This window comes from Malus domestica, chromosome 02, assembly GCF_042453785.1.
Source record: "Malus domestica chromosome 02, GDT2T_hap1".
In the NCBI taxonomy this organism is placed as follows: domain Eukaryota; kingdom Viridiplantae; phylum Streptophyta; class Magnoliopsida; order Rosales; family Rosaceae; genus Malus; species Malus domestica.
The window spans coordinates 5,757,885-5,780,569 of NC_091662.1; the positions used below are offsets into that span (position 1 = coordinate 5,757,885).

General features: G+C 39.0%; 4 protein-coding genes and 1 pseudogene across 8 annotated transcripts; 2 read left to right on the plus strand and 3 right to left on the minus strand.

Annotated features, from left to right (window-relative positions):
- Positions 1–1,831: 1,831 nt before the first annotated feature.
- LOC114819498 (pentatricopeptide repeat-containing protein At2g15690, mitochondrial-like) lies at positions 1,832–3,630 on the minus strand (annotated as a pseudogene).
- A 281-nt stretch (positions 3,631–3,911) lies between these two features.
- LOC103450147 (serine acetyltransferase 5-like) lies at positions 3,912–5,429 on the minus strand. The gene is made up of 2 exons (XM_008389460.4): positions 4,922–5,429; positions 3,912–4,580 (listed from the first exon to the last, which is right to left on the minus strand). Exons 1-2 carry the CDS (start codon positions 5,291–5,293, stop codon positions 4,089–4,091), a joined length of 864 nt encoding a protein of 287 aa, XP_008387682.2. The 5' UTR covers positions 5,294–5,429; the 3' UTR covers positions 3,912–4,088.
- Positions 5,430–5,831: 402 nt separating this feature from the next.
- On the minus strand, positions 5,832–8,135 carry LOC103406805 (protein EFFECTOR OF TRANSCRIPTION 2). Its single transcript, XM_008345794.4, has 3 exons — positions 7,943–8,135; positions 7,199–7,561; positions 5,832–6,812 (listed from the first exon to the last, which is right to left on the minus strand). The coding sequence occupies exons 1-3, from the start codon at positions 8,033–8,035 to the stop codon at positions 6,138–6,140; spliced, it is 1,131 nt and encodes a 376-aa protein (XP_008344016.3). The 5' UTR covers positions 8,036–8,135; the 3' UTR covers positions 5,832–6,137.
- Positions 8,136–12,485: 4,350 nt separating this feature from the next.
- LOC103450218 (inactive protein kinase SELMODRAFT_444075-like) lies at positions 12,486–16,765 on the plus strand. Of its 3 annotated transcripts, XM_008389538.4 has the most exons (10): positions 12,486–12,801; positions 13,283–13,451; positions 13,910–14,064; positions 14,155–14,249; positions 14,362–15,398; positions 15,515–15,681; positions 15,828–15,904; positions 15,993–16,140; positions 16,235–16,384; positions 16,477–16,765. In XM_008389538.4, the coding sequence occupies exons 2-10, from the start codon at positions 13,304–13,306 to the stop codon at positions 16,549–16,551; spliced, it is 2,052 nt and encodes a 683-aa protein (XP_008387760.2). In that variant the 5' UTR covers positions 12,486–12,801; positions 13,283–13,303; the 3' UTR covers positions 16,552–16,765. The 3 variants fall into 3 exon arrangements, with proteins under 3 accessions (XP_008387760.2, XP_008387756.2, XP_008387766.2); XM_008389534.4 differs by having other exon boundaries at positions 12,497–13,451; XM_008389544.4 differs by having other exon boundaries at positions 12,497–13,451; positions 15,521–15,681.
- A 539-nt stretch (positions 16,766–17,304) lies between these two features.
- On the plus strand, positions 17,305–19,853 carry LOC103450203 (probable acyl-[acyl-carrier-protein]--UDP-N-acetylglucosamine O-acyltransferase, mitochondrial). 3 transcript variants are annotated; one of them, XM_029088435.2, is made up of 10 exons: positions 17,305–17,515; positions 17,613–17,737; positions 17,903–18,011; positions 18,098–18,190; positions 18,268–18,384; positions 18,677–18,760; positions 18,923–19,027; positions 19,123–19,209; positions 19,291–19,423; positions 19,695–19,853. In XM_029088435.2, the coding sequence occupies exons 1-9, from the start codon at positions 17,366–17,368 to the stop codon at positions 19,408–19,410; spliced, it is 990 nt and encodes a 329-aa protein (XP_028944268.1). In that variant the 5' UTR covers positions 17,305–17,365; the 3' UTR covers positions 19,411–19,423; positions 19,695–19,853. The 3 variants fall into 3 exon arrangements, with proteins under 3 accessions (XP_028944268.1, XP_028944272.1, XP_028944264.1); XM_029088439.2 differs by having other exon boundaries at positions 19,116–19,209; positions 19,291–19,853; XM_029088431.2 differs by having other exon boundaries at positions 19,291–19,853.
- The last annotated feature ends 2,832 nt before the right edge of the window (positions 19,854–22,685 follow it).

A 22,685-nucleotide genomic window follows, 5' to 3' on the forward strand; every position in this document is an offset into this window, starting at 1 on the left:
TAACTTATTCTCTAATGAATAACAAAGCACCCTATTTATAAACTAACCCTAATCTCTAACAAAACCTAATTCTAACAGGCTAAGCCCATAAAACCAAACATTCAAATAAACCAAAATACTAATATTTTCCAACACCCCCCGTCAAACTCATGGCGGTACACGACATGAGTTTGCCAACAAGCAGATGTGGATGCAAGCCTTCAAATTCTGATGTCAATGCCGATGCCGATGCCGATGCCGATGCCAATGCTGATGCCGATGCTGATGCCAATTGCGAACTTCCGAACAAACTTGAACAAACTGATACGCAGCGGACAAACGGATGAACAAATTGATACCCATCTAGAACAGATTAAATTCTGAAGAATCGAACCTGCTCTGATACCAAGTTGAATATCAGAGTGCGCAACGAACAATACTAACAAAGTAACTGAAATATTATTGATATCAAACGAGAATGCCGAAACGGCTACAAAACCCTAAGAGACTACATTGTGGCTAACTTATTCTCTAATGAATAACAAAGCACCCTATTTATAAACTAACCCTAATCTCTAACAAAACCTAATTCTAACGGGCTAAGCCCATAAAACCAAACATTCAAATAAACCAAAATACTAATATTTTCCAACATGGTGAAGACTTGTAACGAGGGTGATACTAATGGCAGGCAGAGTCGTATAAAATCCACAACCAAAAGAAACGTTTCGATCCTTCAACCCCTTCCTACCTTCCTCTCTGCTCCAACTCATCCTTCAATCACAAACCCAGAATCTCTCTCTCTCTCTCTCTCTCTCTCTCTCTCGTGTCAAAGTTTGCTGCAATGGCAGAGAAGAGGGAAGAGAGAGATGAACGTCTACCTGGAAGGGATATTAGAGTCCATGCCTGTGTTCGCTAAGGAGCTGATAGCCGGTGGGGTTGCAAAAACAGTTGTTGCGCCACTCGAGCGTATCAAGATTTTGTTTCAGGTAACAAATTGCGTGAAATTCTTTCGAAGTTTTTGGACATGATTCGGTTATTGTTTTCTTCTTTTTGCTGGAAAGTTACTGAATGTTTTGGTTCTTGATTTATTGCACGGTAAAAATTAGTAATGCAGTTTTACTTTTAGCTTATTGGGTGTTTAAGTTAATTGGATTTGTTCATTGGGTAGATTGACTTTTGATTCAAGATGACTGCTTTTGAGTGAAAAAAAAAGCCGACCTGAAGCCCACAAACCTCCCCGCTTTGCGAGAGTGGGGCAAAAAGTTTATCGTACGTAGCTTTACCTTTACTTTGCACATGGACTATTTTCACGACTTGAACTCATACATTTTGATCACAGAGGAGTAACCTTTCTGTTGCGCCAAAGCTCGTCCATAATTGCTTTTTGAGTGTAGTAGTAGTGAATGGATTGTGCAAATGGGGGTGATTCGATTGAGTAATAAGTCCATTAGGTTGACTTCTTGTACTAAAGTCTACACAATGATTCGGAACTTTTCCTTCCCTTATGAATCGTCAATTAGATTGACTTCTTGTACCACTCATACCATTTTCAACTGTACATTTCTTTCTTTGAAGCTGAATAATAGTCCATCGGTAGGTTAAATCCCTTCCTTAGACATCGTAGAAGCTCTAGTTCCACCGATTAAGGTAGCAGAAATTTTCTATTAGACTACTTTGTACAAGAGGTACCCAAACAGGGCAATGTATAATTAGGAGAGAAGATTCTCATTCAATGTACATATGGAGAAGGCAAAAGTTCAATAAAGAGATTTGATCCCTGTAATCACCCTATAATCGAATAATAAGATTCGATATGAGCTTTTCCGCAGAAATTGAAGCATTCAGCAGATCGTCATTATAATCTCTTCCTTCATTTTAGTTTCAATAACATCCTGAATAAAATGTAGAATTAATCGAGCAAACAAAACATCTCGTAAATATGTTTTCTATCAAGTGTAAAAGAATTTGGTACAAGAATAATCTACAACGAACAACACTCATAAATTTTGACAAGTTAAGTTCCAGCCATAAATCCTCCTCTGAATTTTCTTGCTGCAGAAGCTTTATCACTAACTGCGGATAACTTCACCAGTAATCCCCACAGGAGCACTTCCCATCCCTGAAATGATGGAACCGCTTGTTATCCCTAACGATCAGCTCCCTCCCAACAATCTTTGACATGATTTTTATGGCGTTATGACAATCACCGCAGATTCGGAGATTCTTTATAATCCTCAGAGTTTGCCTGGCTGGAGTACTGATCAGACCATAAGCAATTGCCAAACGCTCGCTATGATACTGCAATGCCTGCTCTTTTGCCTCCTGATCGATGTTATGAAGCACGTATCTTGTATCCGGCACATAGCATGCTTCCCTCATCTGTCCTTTCAAACCTCTGAGTGCTTCTTCCGCGGAGGCAATGGGATTTTGTCAGCATTGGCCTTAGAAGGATCAATACTAACCAACAAATCCTCCGCGTGATCTTCAAGCTCAATATCCCCGTGAATTTGCGCAAGGTTCCTAAGAGCCTCCCAAACTTCCACAGTAGGCTCAAATGGCATTTTCTCAATGAACTCCTCTACTTCATTCAAATGACCAGAGTTCCCAAGAACATCAATAAGTCCTAAATAATACTTAATTTCTGGCACAATCTCGTACTCATTCGTCATCGATTCAAAGAGCGCAAAGCCTTCGTCTACAGCTTCCGCACTAGCACATGCCGCCAACACCACTAAAAAAGTCTCCTTAACAGGCTTCAATCCTGAATTCCTCTTTTGTTCAAACAACAACAGCCCCTCATCACCCTGCCCATTCACTGCATACCCACTGATCATCGAATGCCACAAACCCATGCTCCGCTCGCGCATTCTATCAAACACCTTGCGTGCATCTCTCATACTCCCACACCTCCCATACATTTGTACCAATCTAGTGTTCAACTCAATATCCCCGCGAAACGGAGACTGTCTTAAGAACTCATGGACCTTCTCCCAACCTCAAGCAACTTCAATCCATCACACGATTCCAAAAACACACAAAAAACTCCGTAATCGGCAGAAACACCTCGACCCATAAACTCCAACGCCTCTCCGACCTTACCCTCTTCGCACAAACGCATCAAATCCACATCTTTCGTGTTCGTACTTAATGGGGTGCTCACATTTTGCGTGTTCGATTCATTTCTGTTAACGTTTGGTTCATTTGGTTACTGGGTCCTGTTGTCCTTGGGTAAAGGTTGGGTCTTGTACTGGGAATTGGCGCGAGACGTTGTGGGTTGGGGCGGAGAGGAGCCATTTCTGCGGCGGCGGACTCTGGGATTGTTGGCGCTGGGGACGACGGGGGTGCAGAGAGGTTTGGATGGGGAGGAGTTGCAGGAAGAAGAAGATTGGATTTTGAATACGGAAGAAATAGTGGGATTGAGAAAGAGCTGGTCGTGCGGGTTCAGTTTGACCCGGGATTTGAACCGGGAAGAGATGATGGAGGTCCCGGTCGGCTGGAGAGAAGTTAGAGAAGCCATTGTTGTGGTTAAACTGGTTCGACAAGCGAAAAGCGAAGAGAAGAAAGATGTGGAAATGATGGGGGTAATTGAGTCATTTTCTGCGGGACAAATCTTGCAGATAATTACGGAATGTGAATGGCCCGTCGATTTGTTGTTCAATTTTATCTTTAAATCCACTTAAATTATATTATTATTTTGTTCAACGAAGTCTCTAAGGTAGGACAAATCTTGTTAGATAGTTGAGGGATATGAATAGCAGATAGGCTACCAACTACTCAATTCTAATATCTCACAAAATTTGTTCCGGAGAGTTTATGCTTCTTTTAACTCACTTTTTGTTCATATACTTAATAGCTTTGTAATGTGCTATCTATACACTTATTTTGATAATTCACGCCCTTCTCAATTTTTAACCTATGAATCGAATGAATTTAAAAATATAATATTTTCCATTTTAATTTAAAAAAGATTACAGAACAAAGGCAATAACAAAGGATTATTGCATTGTTAAAACATTAGAGGCAGGGAAATAACTAACATAACTAGTTCAGCTGCCACTTAAGGAGAAATAACTGTCATAACGAACAAGAAACTAACTTTTAAATTTCTATATAATATAGTCGGACCACTCCGACATAAACGAGGTGTGATCCATGGACTGGCCAGGCACATCCTCGTGCTTCGACGGCCGTTCCTTCCCGCCAACCAACCTCGCCGGATTTCCCACCGCCGTGGTCCTCGGAGGAACATCAATCAGCACAACCGACCCCGCCCCAATCTTTGCGCCCTCCCCAATCTTCACATTCCCCAAAATCGTCGCGCTCGCACCGATCAAAACCCCATCGCCAATCTTCGGGTGCCGGTCTCCGCCGGCTTTCCCGGTGCCACCCAGCGTCACGTGGTGGAGTATCGACACGTTGTTCCCGATCACCGCCGTCTCCCCCACCACCACCCCTGTCGCGTGGTCGAACAGCACCCCCTTTCCGATCCTCGCCGCTGGGTGTATGTCCACCGCGAACACGTCTGCGATCCTCGAGTGCAGCGCAAGCGCCAGCGGCCTACGGTTCTGGATCCACAGCTTGTGCGCCACTCGATGCGCCTATAAATCAAATAAATTTGTAAAAAATTCTTTCATTTTCTCGCAATCCAAACAGGAATATAACTACCTAACTCGGTGCGCGCCTGAAAAATAAAATGAATTCATGCAATTTTCTTACACTTTCTCAGAATCCAAACAGAAAATTAACTATCTGATTTGATGCGCGCCTAAAAAAGCAAATCACTTCGTCCAATTTTTCTTACATTTTCTCGGAATCCAAACAGGAAATTAACAAACCTGACTCGATGCATAAACCAAATAAATTCATTCAATTTTCCTAACATTTTATCGGCATCCAAACAGGAAACTAAATTAACAGCCCTAAAAATTAAACCAATTACCTGACAGGCCAGGAAGCCCTTGTAATTGAGCAGGCAGTGGGAAAACGAGACGCAAGCGGGGTCGCGCTCGTGGGCCGCGCAGAGATCCGCGACGGCAGCGGCGCGTAGGGAGGGGTCGGAGGAGAAGGTGTTGAGGAAGAGGTCGTAGAGGAGCGTGGAGAGGAGGGTGGAGGAGCAGAGCTTGTTCCCCAGGTGAAACGACAGCGACCGCTCCAGCGACGAGTGGGAGAGTATGGTGGAGTAGAGGTAGCTGGCCAGAGCCGGCTCCGACTCGGCATCGCCCCGCGCCTCGGCTTTGATCTGGGTCCACACCCAAGCCTCCCACTCGGCGTCCGAGGACCACTCTGCGCACCTGAGATCGCCGGCTGGCATCGTATCGGAGATGGCTACTGCTGCTGCGGCGCACGATGGGGGAGGGCAGTAGTGAAATGGGGCGACGAGCGTGTGTGCTCAGGTTAAATGGTGGCTTTATCTTTGTGTGGTTTTATTTTTTATTTTTTTGGAAATCTGTGTGGTTTTTATTAACATTGTCTTTATTTTGTCAAGAAGTACATTAGATTTTATTTTAAATAAATCAGAAGAGGACCTAAAAAAGAAAAAGATTTTTTAGTCATAATGGTTTTTAAAATTTTTATAATTTCCCACTTTGATTTTTTTTAATTTTAAAATTGATAAAGTGACATTAACCATCGTTAATCATTTTGATCATTTTATGAAAAATCTTCGTTAAATTGAAGAAACCACTGGATTAATAGGATGATTTGACAAAAATATCATCAATTTAATGGATATTTGTTACAAAAAGACCAAAATATTGACGATGGATAATTTCAAGAACCAAATCTATCAATTTTAAATATCATAGATCAAAGTGATGAGTTATATAATAGAATTTTCGGAATGAACACAATTTGAGTTCAATATAAATGACATGTAATACAACAAGCTGGTACAACAATGTTATTGTTTTTTTTTTTTGCCAATACAACAATAAATTAGAGGGCATGTACCAATACAGACAGACAGCCACAACATTATTTCCAAGGCATAAATAACAATCAACAACAAATTGAAGCCTGCATTCTCCAATTTATATAATTAATTTAAGGAAGACAAAACAACTACGGTAGGTTCTAAAAGATGTTAGGCATTAGTCGGGCGACGAGCTGGAGCTTAGCGACTAGACGGACCAGGTGGATTGTGAAGTCCCACAAATTTAGGGTTTCTGAATTCTTCTCCCTTTATGCTCATCACACCTTTTGCACCCTCGGATCGGATGCCTTCCACAAGGCGATCCATCAGCCAAGATGAATCCGCAAATTGGAACGAAGATCTCACTAGCAAGAACTTCAACTGGCGGAAGCTCTACTGAATCATGGTTGCTAATAAAGCGGCACTGTGAGTCGACATTGCTGTTTGACATCCCAACTCTGGTTGACCCATTAATCCTCATCCCTTTGTGTTCAGCACACCTCTTTCTTCCTGGAACTGGTGCCGTTCTGCAAACAGAACCATCTCCTACAACCACCCCACAAATTATACTAGTATTCTCCTCAGTAATGCTTCTATATGAAACCAACCTAGGCTGTGATCTGCCGAGCTTGAAGACCCGAAAAGGGGAGTTGTGGATCTCCCTGTCATCATAAGCACCGAATTTGTCACCCGTTGAAATTGGTTTGCTTGACTCAATTCTGATGCCCACTTTCTTTTGACTGAAAGGTAGAAGCTTCTGGGCAATGTTAGCAAATTGCGTAGTGCTTGAAGATATCTTCTTGAGTTTTCGAAGGACATCATCAGGGCGCCTTGCTCCGTTAATGGCCGTATTCCATGCATAATCAAATGTATCAAGCAGCTGAGTTTCTGTTTTCAGTGCGTTGCTTTTGTTTTCCATCTGTTTGACAATCAACAAAGAATTGATGAGGACAATCATAATTTCCAATTTCTTCAACTCGTAAGAATGACAGCGGTAACTTAGCAAATGCATGATATCTCAAGGTTTCAGACAAGCGCACTAGCAGCCTACTACTAACTGGCACTAACACCAACATTATCCCCAGCTTGCATTTAACTATCTGGCCTTGCTAGTGCGGTGTTTTATTGCAAAAGGCCTCAGCGTTATTAGTAGCGGAACCACTCAGTTACATATTGTATTTTGTGTTGTCAAGTTTCCGACATGAGATTTTACACTCTTCAACATGCTAGCATCAATGCCGATCTCTCCAAGAAAACCCAAGTCAATTTCGAACTTTATAGAAAACAGGATTGAGATACACTTACAGGAGCCCATCTATACACAATGGGGTAGCCTCTTGACAGTATCTCCACAAATAATCCAGGCCCCTTTTCCTTCCGGACACAGTCAGTAGGGTGACCAGTTAAGCTGCCATTGCCCAAATGAGCACCTGAACGACCATATTGCTGAAGCCGTGTCCTCACATTATCAGCTTGTCCAAGGTACACCGGGACTATGTAGTCCGGGTTAAGCTTCCCAATCTCACGGCCTAGACCGGTGCGCGAAACGGAAATCCCGAGTTCATAGACACCAGGACTCTCCTTTTTGGGGAGGTTATGAACTCTGTATCTTTCAGCTCCTTCTTTGCCCAGCGAATGGTCCTCCCAATCAGAAGGGCCAACCAGAATCTAAATTTACAATACCAAATACAGAACAACAGAAAATCACAGATTGTAAATATCAAATAAAATTGGATCATGGGATTTGGGTAATCAGAGAAACATAATTTAAGGTAAATATTTGGGATTAAATTCAAATTATCCTAAAATTCCAGATTAAAGTCAACAAACCCAGATTGCAAATACAACGTAAAATTAGATTCTGGAATCTGGGTAATCAGAGAAACAAGATTTAAGGCAAAGATCTGGAGTAAATTTGAAAATTTTCAACCGAACAGTGACTGAAATCAGTAGAGAAATCTCCAAAGATTTCAAATTTATCCTCAAATTCTAAGATTAAATTAAATATAATAAAACTTCAATCCCATAAGAAACGCAGAGAAATTTTACCTTCCAATTGGAGAAGTGAGAGTCGTGTTTGGTGCGCTTGCAATCTTCCCTCTTCAACCTTGACACGGCAACGGTCGAATTGCCGGCTACCATTTGAGGCTCCGTGTCCCCTTTTCAGAAAGAAGACGACCGTTAAATCAGCGCTGAGATTATTGCCTCACAAAAATACCATTTTGTCCATATAAAATGGAAAATAAAAAAACCGGCCCGCCTAAACTGGGCCCATACTCCTTATGACTATTTACTCTTAACAAAATAAAAATAAGAAAATACCAAAACCACCCCTTAGTTCAAAAAATATTTAGAGAGAAAACAATCTAATAGAATATGAGTAAATTAGTCAAACTAAGCAAAAATCAATCCTTCAATATCACAGTCTATGTCATGAGAGATTTTTTCAGTGTGTTGAAAATACGGCCCATTGAAAAAAAAATTCTTTGTCGTAGACTAAGAAAAACCAATGAGAAACGTATATGAAAAAGTTAACTTAGAATGAAGATAATAATTTTGAACCTCGTATTTGCATTCTAATTTGACTATTTTATCTTTTTATACATTTAAAAGAAAGAGTGTAAGAGATTGAAAGATTAGTGTGAAAATCATAAGATCAAACACTTTGACATGATAAAATTAGGGGTGGGCACTTGGAATCGAAAACCGAAACCGAAATACGAATCGAATCAAACCGCACCATACGATTTGATTTTGCGGTTTTGAAACGGTTTCGGTTTCAAAACCGAACCGCGGCACACAAAACGGTTTGGTTTCGGTTTTAGGTTTTCAAAACCGCACCGAAACCGAAACTGCACCATATAATAAATAAATGTTATATAACTTATATTTTCAACTTTTCAACTAGGTTATAACTTATAGGTTTGGTGCTGTTTTTTTATGCAGTTTTGCTGCATTATTTTTGGGTTCAATTTTGTGCAGTTTTGGTCCAGTTTTGTGCTGTTTTAGTGCTGTTTTTTATGCAGTTTTGCTGCATTTTTTGGGTGCAGTTTTGGTGCTGTTTTGGTGTTGTTTTTTATGCAGTTTTGCTGCATTTTTTTTTTGCAGTTTTGACTCTTTTTTGCTGCAATTTTACTGCATATTTATTAATTAATATACGAGGAAAATAAGACCGTCTTATGCATAAATAAGTGTGTATATTTTTTTTTCAAAAACCAAACCGAAACCGTTTGAAACCGCACCGCACCGAACCAACGGTTTGGTTTCATTTCGGTTTTGGCTTCAAAACCGCACCGCACCCCACCGCAAAATGTTTCGGTTTCGATTGTGGTTTCACTCGAAACCGCACCAAACCGCACCGCGCCCACCCCTAGATAAAATACCTTGCTTGGAGCCCTAAATTCAACTTAAAATAATGGTCAGCAAAGAAATAGGAATATGATTCTGATCAATGAGAGCATCTTTATAAATTAATCATGCACGTTGGAGATCAGATCTTACAGCAAAAGCTTTTGCATATATCATCATGCACTAGCTAGTTGTACTAAGTAATTGTGAAATTCAGTGCAGAGTCTTCATTCACTAATCATGAAGCTGAAGTTTTGGCCTAGGTTAATAGATTGTCTTGAAAGACATTTCACGAGCACGTTTGAGTTTAGTCAAGTTAATTAATTAAGTCGTGTACTTTATTCTCTGTACTGAAGTTTAAATTTCTTTTCTTGTAGTTTAGATAAATTTAACGTAATTATCTTATCGTAATCTCATGACATCTATATATCTCAAGACAAAAGTTGCAATCATGCAATCATGCATGTTATTGCTTCCTCGATATCGATCGTTTTCTCTCGTCATGGCCAACTTTATCAAGCTAAAGTTAACGCACCAAAACTTTGCATATTGAAAACTCCTTTGGTTAAAGGGAAAAGCAAGTCGACTCAGACTTTAATTAAATTTAAGATTCCAAGTCTATAAAGTTCATCATTTGTCAATTGTTTACCTGCCTAAGATGCCCTACATTTTCCTTTCTGGAGAAAGAATACAATATAAGCCAACTTTTGAGATACTTACCAACTTATACGATAGTATTTTATTCGTTTCATGTCATTTAGTGCGTTAATCGCGCAATGGCCCTTCACTACAGCACGTCCGCAACCACAACTTCACATCCATGGATGCAGAGGCAAAATCGAACAAAGAAGACTTGGAGCAATGAAATCGAATTCAAAAGCAACTTATCACTGTAGCTGACATTTTCTGATAAAATCCTCCTGGTAAGAGGAACTTAGCAAAGGTAGACTCAGCATTTGGCTCACCCGCAAAAATGAATTTTATTTTAAAGAGCACTTGCCACACTCGCTGAGCCGGAAAATTTCAATTTTGATCATTTGTCATGGATGGAAAAGGAAATTCTAATGAGACAGGCGTTCAAAAAGGTTATCGAGATTATCGGTCTTTAAGTTTCATTGATATTTTCACATCAGCTGGTGACCAAAATTCGGTATAAAATAAGTTGATGTTATAGTAACATTGGTGAATGTTGTAGATTATGATCAAAAGTAATAACTTCAAGATGTTTTAACTTTTGATAAAGAAGCCTACATAAAATGTGCCCATGTTTTCCATGCATGTATGAATACTACATTAAAGAAAACTAAAACAAGTCTTTTATTTTTGACTTGAAGAAAACGAAGGCACTGGAAACATGTTATCTCTAAGGTCCTAATCTTTGAAGAAACTCTATGGGGAGAGGAGACATCTTTTAAGATGTCCCTCCAATGTTTAACCCATTAGGGTTTGAGTGTGTGGTCCTATCCCTATAAGCTTAAGTTTGCACTATCACATGCAATATAACCACACAAAAAAAAATGATGTTTGTACCATATTTGATCAATCCCGAAACTACTGAGCACCGGTCAACGTTGTACCGTCAAGGACCTAGAAGAGTTTCCCTTCAACCAGAAGGCCAATCATAGCGCGACATGTGTCGACATCAGAAGCCAATCATAACGCGACATGTGTCAACATCAGAAGTCAATCACAACACGACACGTGTCAATGTCAGAATGAAACTAGAAACTCTCTTATATAAATAGAGATCATTCTCTCACAATATTTCTTAATGTCATTTGTACTAAATCATTCACTTGTACTCACTAAAGGAGAGCTTGAACCTATGTACTTGTGTAAACCCTTCACAATTAATGAGAACTCCTCTACTCCGTAGACGTAGCCAATCTGAGTGAACCACGTACATCTTGTGTTTGCTTCCATGTCCCTATTTATTTACATACTTATCCACACTAGTGACCGGAACAATCTAGCGAAGGTCACAAACTTAACACTTTATGTTGTACCAAAGTCCTCACTAATTTTGTGCATCAACAAATGAAAATAAAAATACAATTAATATGATAGTTAATTAAAGTTTTTAATGAGGTTTGGATGATTAACAACTTGTATAGTGTTACGGGAATATCTTTACTCATTACTCTCAAGTGATGGTGAGCATCAAGTGATGGTGATGATCACTGTTTGTACCATATTTGACCAATCCCGAAACTATTGAGCACCGGTCAACGTTATACCGTCAAGGACCCAGAAGAGTTTCCCTCCAACCAGGAGGCCAATCACAGTACGACACGTGTCCACATCAGAAGCCAATCACAGGGCGACACGTGTCAACATCAGAAGCCAATCACAACACGACACATGTTAATGTCAGAACAAAACGAGAAACTCTTCTATAAAAGGAGATCATTCTCCCACAATATTTCCTAATATCATTTGTACTAAATCATTCACTTGTACTCACTAAATGAGAGCTTGAACCTATGTACTTGTGTAAATCCTTCACAATTAATGAGAACTTCTCTACTCCGTGGACGTAGCTAGTCTGGGTGAACCACATACATCTTGTGTTTGCTTCCCTATCTCTATCCATTTACATACTTTTACATACTTATACATACTAGTGACCGGAGCAATCTAGCGAAGGTCACAAACTTAACACTTTCTGTTGTACCAAAATCCTCATTGATTTTGTGCATCAACAATCACCATTCCATTTATTATTGTTAGATGAGTTTAAATTTCACCACTTTATTTATCATCGTTTAATGAGTTTAAATTTGAAGATCTGTGTAGTGGATAGACACAAATCTCAAAATTTAAACTCATAAAATAGTAATAAGTAGAGTGGTGAATATTACCACCATTGAAGAGTGCTGAGCAAAAATGCCCCCTGATATTACAAATCATCGACACCTCATATCCCTAGTTACGAGGTTAGGTGATAATAAGGAACATTATTCAAACAATAAATCAAATGATTACAACTAACTAAGCACTTTCTCATATAACTTCTTACTAGAGAATAGGACATAGAAATTATTTTCAAAGAGTGGTTAGAGAGTGCAAGAAAGAGAAGCTCCACTCCATCTCCATCTCCACCCCAATCATTGATGTATGTACTATTTAAGATCTCTTGTCTTACATATTTATAAACCAGTCATTGTCGTTTAACCTAAAACCTAATCTTTCCCTTTGTCGTTTTACATGCTTTATCCTTGGCGCTTCTTTCTCACAATTATGCAAAGTCTGAGTAGGAATCTATCAACATAGAAGTCCAACTTAGGCCACCTGCTTCTCCCTCTCTCTCTCTCTCTCTCCCTCCATCCGCGGCTTAATCAAAATTCATGCAAAAATATAAAACATAAAAAATAAAAATAAAAATCCAAACTTTTTTGTTTGAGAAATATATTTGCTCTGTTTTTGCAATAATCCCAAAGCTCGTGGCTTTAACGGCAGATTGAGTCGGTGTGTTGTTAAAGTACACATTGAAGACAGTGCGCGTAGGCTTCCCTACTTTCATGCTTCTGTTGTGCGCCTGCTTTTTTTTTCTCATCTGGGTAAAGGCTCGAAAAGTTGATTCATTTGGTTTCTGTGCCTGTCATGATATAATCGTTTCTGCTTTTCCCACAGTGATTAATTCGTGTTTCTGCTTCTGGGTTTTGTTTCTTGTGAACTGGACGGCGTGTGAGGGGTAATTTGGATGTGGGTTTCGATTGTTGGGGTGTAGTATTTCAGATTTTTCTCCTTATTCCCATAGTGAATCATACATGCCTGTTCTGCTTCTGGGTTTGGCTTTTCTTTATGAACTGTACGGCTTATGAGGGAGAATTTGGGTGTGGGTCTTGATTTTGGGGTGTGTTGAGTTAGTGTTGGGATGCAAAATTTCATAATTTCTGCTTATTCCCAGAGTGATTTATGCATGCTTTTCTGCTTCTGTGTTTGGCTTTTTTTATGAACTGTACGGTCTGTGATGGAGAATCTGGATGAGGGTTTTGATTGTGGGGTGTGTTGAGGAATTGTGGGGCTGTTAAATTTCAGAATTTCTGGGTGTGCTGAGTTATGAAAGAGCAGGGTGATGGGAAAGTTGTGGTGGTGGCTGTGAAAGCATTGAAGGAAATTCCAAGGACTGCTCTGGTGTGGGCTTTGACTCATGTTGTGCAGCCTGGTGATTATGTCAAGCTTTTGGCTGTCATTCCTTCTCACTCAAGTAAGTAATCTTCCTTTTCTTTCGATCGAAGAAATTGCACTTCTGGGTTAGGCCAGTTGGTCAAGGCAGTATGCCCGTCCCTTGCGCCAAGTCCGGATCCCCCTCCCCATTAGATTGACGAGCAAACTATTTAGTGTGGCATGTCTAAGATTGGTGTTCTAATTATTTTTATGACATAATCTTTTTCTCCTATGACTGTAAGAAGTTCGATCTTTAGGGAAATTTCTAGTGAATTGGAAATATGTTATGGTTAACACTTCCTCTGGATTTGTCTATTGGGTACTAATTTTGATAGAGGTGTTTCACAAATTCGAAGCTTTGATATCGGTTCCAAAACCAAGTTGACTTATGCATGACATGTCTGATTTTTGTTTGGTAAATTTTTACTCCTTGTTTTGTGCTCGAGTTTATATCAATGCGGCCAGAGTTGATGGTTGTTGAAAACATCATCTGTCTAGGTAAAAGGATATGGGATTTTGCAAGATTTACCAACGATTGCACCACGAGTCACCGGAGGTCTCTCTCAGGAACCATGTTAGATAACAAGGATGACATTGTGGACTCATGCTCTCAGATGATGCTGCAACTCCGAGATGTTTATGATCCAGAGAAAGTCAGTGCATCAATGTCGTTTCGCTCCCAATTTTTAGTCCTAACATGCTTTACAACTAATACTAATCTATGTCCATATTTTTCTTCACAGATAAAGGTCCGGATAAAGATTGTCTCTGGCTCACCGTGTGGTGTTGTGGCTTCCGAATCAAAGAAAGCTCATTCAAACTGGGTTATATTGGACAAGTAATACATTTAATGTAACCTTAATTTCTACTATTAAGTGCTATAGCACAGCGTTAATCTTCATTCCCTTACTTCCGGTTCAAGTAATCAATCGTATTACAAACTTGTGCAGAAGATTGAAATGTGAAAAGAAACACTGCTTGGAGAACCTGCAATGCAATGTCGTGGTTATGAAACGATCTGGGCCAAGGGTTCTTCAGTTGAATTTGGTTAATTCTCCAAAGACGGTATGTGAAGTGCCTCTTTGTTCAGAATCTTATTCAGAACGTACGAATAGCCAGTTTGAAGAGTGGAATATGATTAGAGGGCCGTGTGTGACTCCAACTAGTAGTTTTGACCGTGAGTCACCTCTGAGTGCTACGGATATTGGAACATCATCTGTATCAAGCTCAGATGTAGGGACTGAATCGTGCTGGAATTCTGGAATTTTGGGGAGGTTAAAGCAAGAGTATCAGAACGCGAATGGTTCTGACAATGAGGCAAACAATGAAAACCGGATTTCTTATCACACAAGCTCATATTACCAGCCATGGATGACAACAGAGTACCTAAGTTCCGGTGGTGAATTTTCAAGATATGTGGCAGAAGTTTCAGAGAGACATTACGATAAGGCTTTGATTTCAACATATGGAACCTTGCTGGATAAATTAGCCAACTTAAATCGAGAACCTGATGTTGAAGTGTTGAATTATAGGCTTGATTTGAACTTAAGCAGGAGTGTACGTGAATCAATCTCACGCAGAAGTGTACGTGAAGCAGTCTCGGTATCCAGGCCCTTACCTCCCAACCCTCCTCCATTGTGTTCGATATGTCAGCACAAGGCACCTGCATTTGGAAATCCACCTAAGTGGTTCACTTACGCCGAGCTGGAACTTGCTACAGGTGGATTTTCAGAAGCAAATTTCTTGGCTGAAGGTGGATATGGCTCCGTACACAAAGGCGTCTTACCACATGGTCAGGTTGTTGCTGTCAAGCAACATAAATTGGCTAGTTCTCAAGGTGATCAGGAATTCTGCTCAGAAGTTGAGGTCTTAAGCTGTGCGCAGCATCGTAATGTCGTAATGCTGATCGGATTCTGTGTGGAGAATGGCAAAAGGTTGCTAGTTTACGAATATATCTGCAATGGATCTTTGGATTCTCATCTATATGGTATGTTCAACATTCCTTTTTTCAAAACAGCGGATATAAAACCGCGAGCACTCTTTTTAGAAATTTGTTTTGCTTTTACTTCTGAGACCAACCTAATAAAGGGGAATGCTAAAAAGTTTCAGGGAAAGACAGAAGCCCGTTAAAATGGTTTGCACGACAAAGAATTGCAGTTGGAGCTGCTCGAGGGTTGCGATACCTTCACGAAGAGTGTAGAGTGGGTTGCATTGTCCACCGCGATATGAGGCCAAACAATATCCTTCTGACCCATGATTTTGAACCATTGGTAGGTCATCCTCTCCTCTTCACTTATAAACACATTTTAAGTACTCTTTCACCAGTCTTACGTTTTCCTTGATGAATTGCACCGCGTATGAGTGTTTGTGTAAAATGCATCACTTGGAGTAAAACCATCTGACTTCTGGATTTCAGGTCGGAGATTTTGGACTCGCACGGTGGCAACCAGATGGAGACATTGGGATGCAAACAAGAATACTTGGAAGATTCGGGTAAGCCCACACGACTTGAGAGCTCTTAACCATATCAAATTACCAATGGATAAATTTTGACTAAACCAGAAACCTTGTGTTAATGTAGTTACTTGGCTCCAGAATATGCTCAAAGTGGACAAATCACAGAAAAAGCTGATGTGTATTCCTTCGGAGTAGTATTAGTAGAGCTCGTTACAGGACGGAAAGCTATGGACTTAAACCGCCCGAGAGGCCAACAGTCCCTCACTGAATGGGTATGTATGAGTAAAACAACTCTAAATTGATATTGCTGATGAGTTATCTTCTACTACATATTGGCCATTGCTTACACTCACTTCTGTGGAGCAGGCACGCCCCCTGCTAAAAAAGAACGCCACTTTTGAACTGTTAGACCCGCTGTTAAGGAACTGCTATTCGAAGCAACAGGTTAGCAACATGATGGAATGTGCTTCCTTGTGCATCAGGCGAGACCCTCGTTCGAGGCCTCGGATGTCTGAGGTATGTGTTGATGTCAAGTTACTCTCTCACTGCAGAAAGGTTAACCGTGATCTCTTTGTGAACTTATATCTTGTCTATTTTGTTTCCCGCAGGTGCTTCGGATTTTGGAAAGCGATGACATTCCTGCGAATTCGACGAATCGTTCTTGCTTGAAGGAGGCCTTGTGAGGACAATCTGCAGACATCCCACCGGCTACCTATAAATTTTTGTGTCTAACAAATAATAAATAGCATAGTTAGTTCTTGTTGTAGTTAGTTGTAAGAGAGATAGATATGCCTGTAATCTACCTGTAATCTATGTTGAATATGTAGACAAACTGTAGACAAATGGCATCTTCATGTTACTAATTATCATCTCCTGAGTAAATGTCCTTTTGTGCAAGATTTTGATATAATGTGCTTTTGTACTGTCATTTAGGAGTAAGATATCGCGATATTTTATCGGATTTCTCCATAACGATATACTTGCCATATAATTTATTGAAGAGTAATGCTCGGAAGACCACATAAGTTGACCTTATTATATAGCAAAGTGTCTAATCGGAATAGTTTTGTGTATAACTAAAACATTGTCAGTCTGTCACATGGCGACATACTTATACTCAGGATTAACATATTATGGTTACTTTGAAAATTTGCCACTTTACTTGTTGCACAAATTCTGGCTAGGCTCGGAGGGTGTGCGAGCCCTGTGACCATACAAAGCCCTTATAGGAGTTGATCAGGTTAGTGTTTTGACCCGTTGTGCATAAATCGGTCGATCTGTAAATTAGAATAATTTAGAATTTTGTCCTTTAGACAAAAGAAATAAAAATAAAAATTTGTAAAAAAAAAAGAAAAAAAAAAGAAGTTGAGAAGAGTTTGAGTGAGATTGGTCAAACTATTGGAGATAATTGGTAAATTTGGGCCTACAAAGTGAGAACAGCTATAAAGGGCTGAAAGGAAAACGTACGAGTCTGAGTGAGGCCACGGGACGAACACCATGCGTGCGTTGGTAAAAGTTGGCGGCAAACGCTTAAGCTCTGCGCTGAGCAGCCTCAGCTCGCCGTCCCTACTCCGCTTATTCAGCACCCTTAACTCCGGCTCCGTTCATCCCACGGCAATCGTTCACCCCAATGCCGTTTTGGGTCAGGTAACTCTCTTCGCTCTACATCCCAGTATTCAACTAAATTAGCTACTTTTAGTGACGAAACTCATAGCGTCGATGGCTTTTGTGTTTCTGCGATCAGGGTGTTTCAATTGGGCCCTTTTGTACTGTTGGGTCGTCGGCGAAGGTTGGCAATGGCTGCAGATTGTACCCCGGAAGCCATGTTTTTGGAAATACAGAAGTTGGGGAGCGTTGTGTTTTGATGACGTGAGTTTTGAATATATATATATATATATATATATATATATATATGTATGTATGTATGTATGTATATGTATATGTATATATCTATGTATACATTGTTGATAGCTTGCTAAAGTTTTAATTTTGATGTCAAAGTCTTTTCATTGTTGTGCAAAAATTGTCAGGCAGTGGTGCCATTGTTAGAGATGATCTTCCGGGGCGTACCGTGCTCGGATGTGATAATGTTATTGGGCACCATGCTGTGGTTGGTGTCAAATGCCAAGACTTGAAGTACAAGGTCAATTTCGATATGTTAACGAATTCACTACAATACTCAAAATTTTAATACCAAGTTCACTAGTTTGTGTTTGTTTTGTGATTTAGTCAGGGGATGAATGTTTCCTTGATGTTGGAGACAACAATGACATCAGAGAGTGTACTTCAATCCACCGGTCTTCGAAGTCAACTGATACAACTGTATCTGGATTGCTCATTGCTTTTCTTTCATACTTGTGTTTTAAGTTTTCATGCTCTCATTGTTGTTATGTGATCAGGCTATTGGGAATAACAATCTTATCATGGGATCTTGTCATATTGCCCACGATTGCAAGATCGGAAACAACATCATTTTTGCAAATAATACATTGCTAGCAGGCTTTGTTGAGGTGGAAGTAAGCCCTTGCGCTTTCTTTGGATTATGAAATTTCAAATTTCCGGATATTGGCTGATTTGTCATAGAAAGATATGTTCTTTTGATCGAAGAAATATACTTGATACACAGATTACATATGATATCATACGTTGTATTTTTTTGTGGAATCCACAATGTTATATTGTGTCTTGCATTTCAGACTCCTTATCTTCGACATCAAATGTATAGTCTGTTTTGCATACTTCAGTTAAAGAATATGTTACTTCGATCCTACATGCAGTACCTGATATTTAGTTGCATTTCAAATGTAGGATTATGCTCACACTGCAGGGGCTGTTGTAGTTCATCAATTCTGCCATGTTGGCTCTTTCTCATTCATTGGCGGTGGCTCTGTGGTATGACAGTCTTACTTTTTACCATCTTTATGCAACGTGGAGACTTGAACTATTGCTTCGAACTAGTGAATTATGAGATTGGTGCAACATGAAGCAACATTTGGCACAAAAATTTTCACTGTGGAATCTTGATTTATTTTGTTCATTTTTATATCCCTGAAGATTACACAGGATGTTCCAAAGTATATGATGGTTGCAGGAGAAAGAGCTGCGCTTCGCGGTTTAAATCTTGAGGGTCTACGGCGTAATGGATTCACAGCAGCAGAGGTTTTCATTAATCGATGTTTCATCTTAATAGTATACATTCTTTGTATTTAATTGCATGTCTAAAAGAGCTTCTATTCCTTCGTGCAAGGATCTAGATGAGAAGTCTGAGAACAGCTTACCAAAAGATATTCATGCCTGCTGATGAAAATTTTGGGGGTTTTGAAGAACGTCTTTCTAATGTGGTATCACATTCAACGACTTCTCTACCCTCTGAAATCTAAACTTTTCAATTGTTGGTCAATGGAACTATATTCATTTTGCAGGAGCTTCATGCTGAATTGGCTCATATACCTGCAGTTCGTTCCATGGTGCAGTCTATCTGCGACTCTTTTGAAGGAAAACGACGTGGAATATGTAAATTCAGACATTGGAATGGCTCTTAAAAGCATGTCATAGGTCAGTTTCTTTGCTCTATAAAGATGTTAGTCTATTTGTCTAGGAAGACAATTGTATTGTCAAGAAAGATAACTCTTTGAGGGATATTAAAGTTACCAAAACATCCTCACAAGCATAAGAGAAGAGAAGGAGGGGGGGGGGGGGGGTGGTTAAGGCAGAGAGACAGAGAGTTGTACCTATGAATTTTTGTAGTTAATTTGGTTTTCTTTTTCATCTCTACTGCTATTGTAATTACAAAACCGCTGAGGATGTGCTCCGGTATGGTACGAAGAACTTACCAGGCAGCTCGTGGTTGTGCCGAAGCGAATATCTATTTGAATTTTGAAGGAGTCCTTGCATCGGTGAAACAATGTAATACAGAACGAAGTCGCATATGATAACATACTGTAGAAGTGTTAATCTTTTCAACTAGTGAATTGTGTGAAGGAAAGTACTTGTGCAATTTCTTTGAAGTTGGAAAAGACCAACATTTCTTTTAAATTTTGTTAAAGCAGATTGACCTCAAATTCAGAGAGAATGCAAGGAATTTGATAGTTATGTGTTTTCAGTTACATTGGTTTTAAATTTTTTTTTTTTTAACAAACGATATTATCTACACTAAATGAGATGAGGTGGGCTTAGCCTCACAATAAGCTAGCAATAATTTGATTCAAATTCGCCTTTGGCGAGAATCAAACCTAAGACATCTAACTTACAAGTGAAGAGGAATACCATTAGACTGGAGTACTAAGTGGTGGTTTTAATTATTTTAAATATCAAGCTATAATCAACGTTCTAAAAAAGTTACTTTGCACTCAAAATATATAAACACAAGAAAATTTTATACAAGAAGGAAAGCAAGAGGTCATTTTTAAGTGCCAATACCCACACCTTATATAATTAATTTGGATTATTGTGACAAAATGGTCTTTTAAGTTTGCATAACTCACAACTTTGACCCTAGTATTCAAAACCGACCATTGCCGTCCTCCACGTTTTAGTTTGGCCATCAATGTTGCCGTCCTTCACATTTTAGTTGTGCCATCAAGTTGCCGTCGCCGTGATAGTTTTTGTGTTGTATGAAGTTAAGCCATCCATTTGCGGTTTCTGATGTTCAATCCACCAGGCCAGGATAAATTCCTTGTGATCGTGATAACAAAAGGAAGTGATAAAATTGCTGACCAAATTTCGTTCCCAGTCTATTTTAGTACCAGGAGAATCATATGTGTTAGAGAGAATTGACTTCATTTTTCAAAAAACCAGATTTTGGTTTTAAGAATATTTGAACTCTCGTTTCAGTGCGGTCCAAATTACTTGAATTTTCAAGTTTCCTCATCTGCATAGTAAGGTTCCTTCCCAACTTTGACTTGGAAGCAATGACTTGAAATATATTTGGCCACCTCTCTTTGTGGTTGGAACAAAAATATTTTTGTGATCACCAGGTGACCAAAGAATGCATGATTATTCTCTTTCTCAAGGATGAAAAAGTAGTGCTTTTAGCATTTGAATATGGACCCTTAATATCAAATTCAGAAGTAGATTACCATGAATCTTTGGTTACCTGGTGACCAAAGGAACCAGGCTTGTAGTTTTATTTTATTGCATCAATAAATAAATAAATATATAAAAATAAACAACCAAAACAACAACAACAATCAAGTCTTATTCCACTCAATGGGACCAGTTGTATGAATTATAGAACGTCATTACCCTTAATTTTGCGCTATGTCTTATGTTAACTTCAAGTATTCCATATCTTTTATCATTTGTAGTTGCAGCTACGAATACTGGATTATGACATGTGATGTAATCTTTAGCACTAATGGAAAGGTTAATGATAATAATATCAAGATGAGGGGATATGAAAAATTAAAGAGCAGTTGAGATCCTCGGGATTGAATTTGACCCATCTTGAGGCCTTGTCCGTTCTTTTAACCTTTTTTTTCTTCCATATTTGAACCATGTGGAAATTTAAGGGAGGCGGGCCGAGCGCCCCACATCCAATGACACTGATTCCTAACTTGGTAATTATCATATGCTTAATCTATTAGGTATAGAGTTTTATTACAAAAAGTCTTGATATTAGTTGAAATGAGGTAACCTTATTTAAACACTTCTTTCTTCTTCCCTTTGGCCAATGTGGGATAGCCAACAAACTACGGGTAATGCTAAGGATATTGAATTTGTGGACTAAATTTTGTAATCTAAATGTCATGGCAGTTGATGATTGAATGATTACTTAAATGTTGATTAACGTGCTTATTTCTTATTTGTGACACATTATTTAGTTTCCAAATTTAGTCTCCCTAAAATAATCTTTGAACCACTTCAAATGTTGTGCTCCTTTTTCATGTTATTTATCATCAAGAGGCTCGTTCTCTTGGTTACCTTGTGATCAAGAATCCATGGTCATAAGTGCTGAATTTGATATCAAAACTTGAGATTAAACCACTAATTAAAAGCACATGGTTTAAATCACTAATTAAAAGCACATTCATTTAATCTCTAGACTTAATATCAAATCTAATGGTAAATGATCATACATTTTTTATCATCTGTTGACGAGAAAAATATTTTTGTACTTATCAGTGGATGAATGCTAGTTAAACAACCCTAATTCCCCTTTTCCCTTTATAATTTGTTAATACACACCAAAAGCAGATATGGGTAGGTTTTGTACTTCAGCAACTCAGGCTGATGGCCACACTTTAGATATATTTTATGCCATTTATTTTTGATAAAGTTGATGCCTTTTGAGCAATTATGGAACAAACATAATGATTTTCAATCAATCTGCATCAGATTTTGTATAATTTGAACATGATTTAGCAAGCACACCAAAGTTTATAGCTAAAGTTGGGGAGAATTATATATGGAAGACATATATGCTTTAATATTCAATGTGTTCAAGTTGGTACTTCAGAAGTACTTTCATTGAAGCTGAGATCTCAAGCTCACCATTATTCCAGCACTAGCTCATAGACCAGAACCCAAACCACCCTACCCCTTGATAAAGGGGGACAAGTTTAACAATGCAAGGGAATTCAATAAATTAGAGCCCTCAAAATACTTAACTAGGGGTGGAAACATATGTTCTGCATGTGTTTTGAGCAGAAGTAGATGTGAGAAAGTGAGTGACTTAACAACTGTTAATAAACACTTAACGAATCATATTATAAAGATAAAAACTTCTCATGTATCAATTGTTAATGTCGGATACAATGAAAGTTGAGTTCCAGACTTCTTTGTTCTTCAATATAGTTTCAGGATTTTTTTGTTTGAA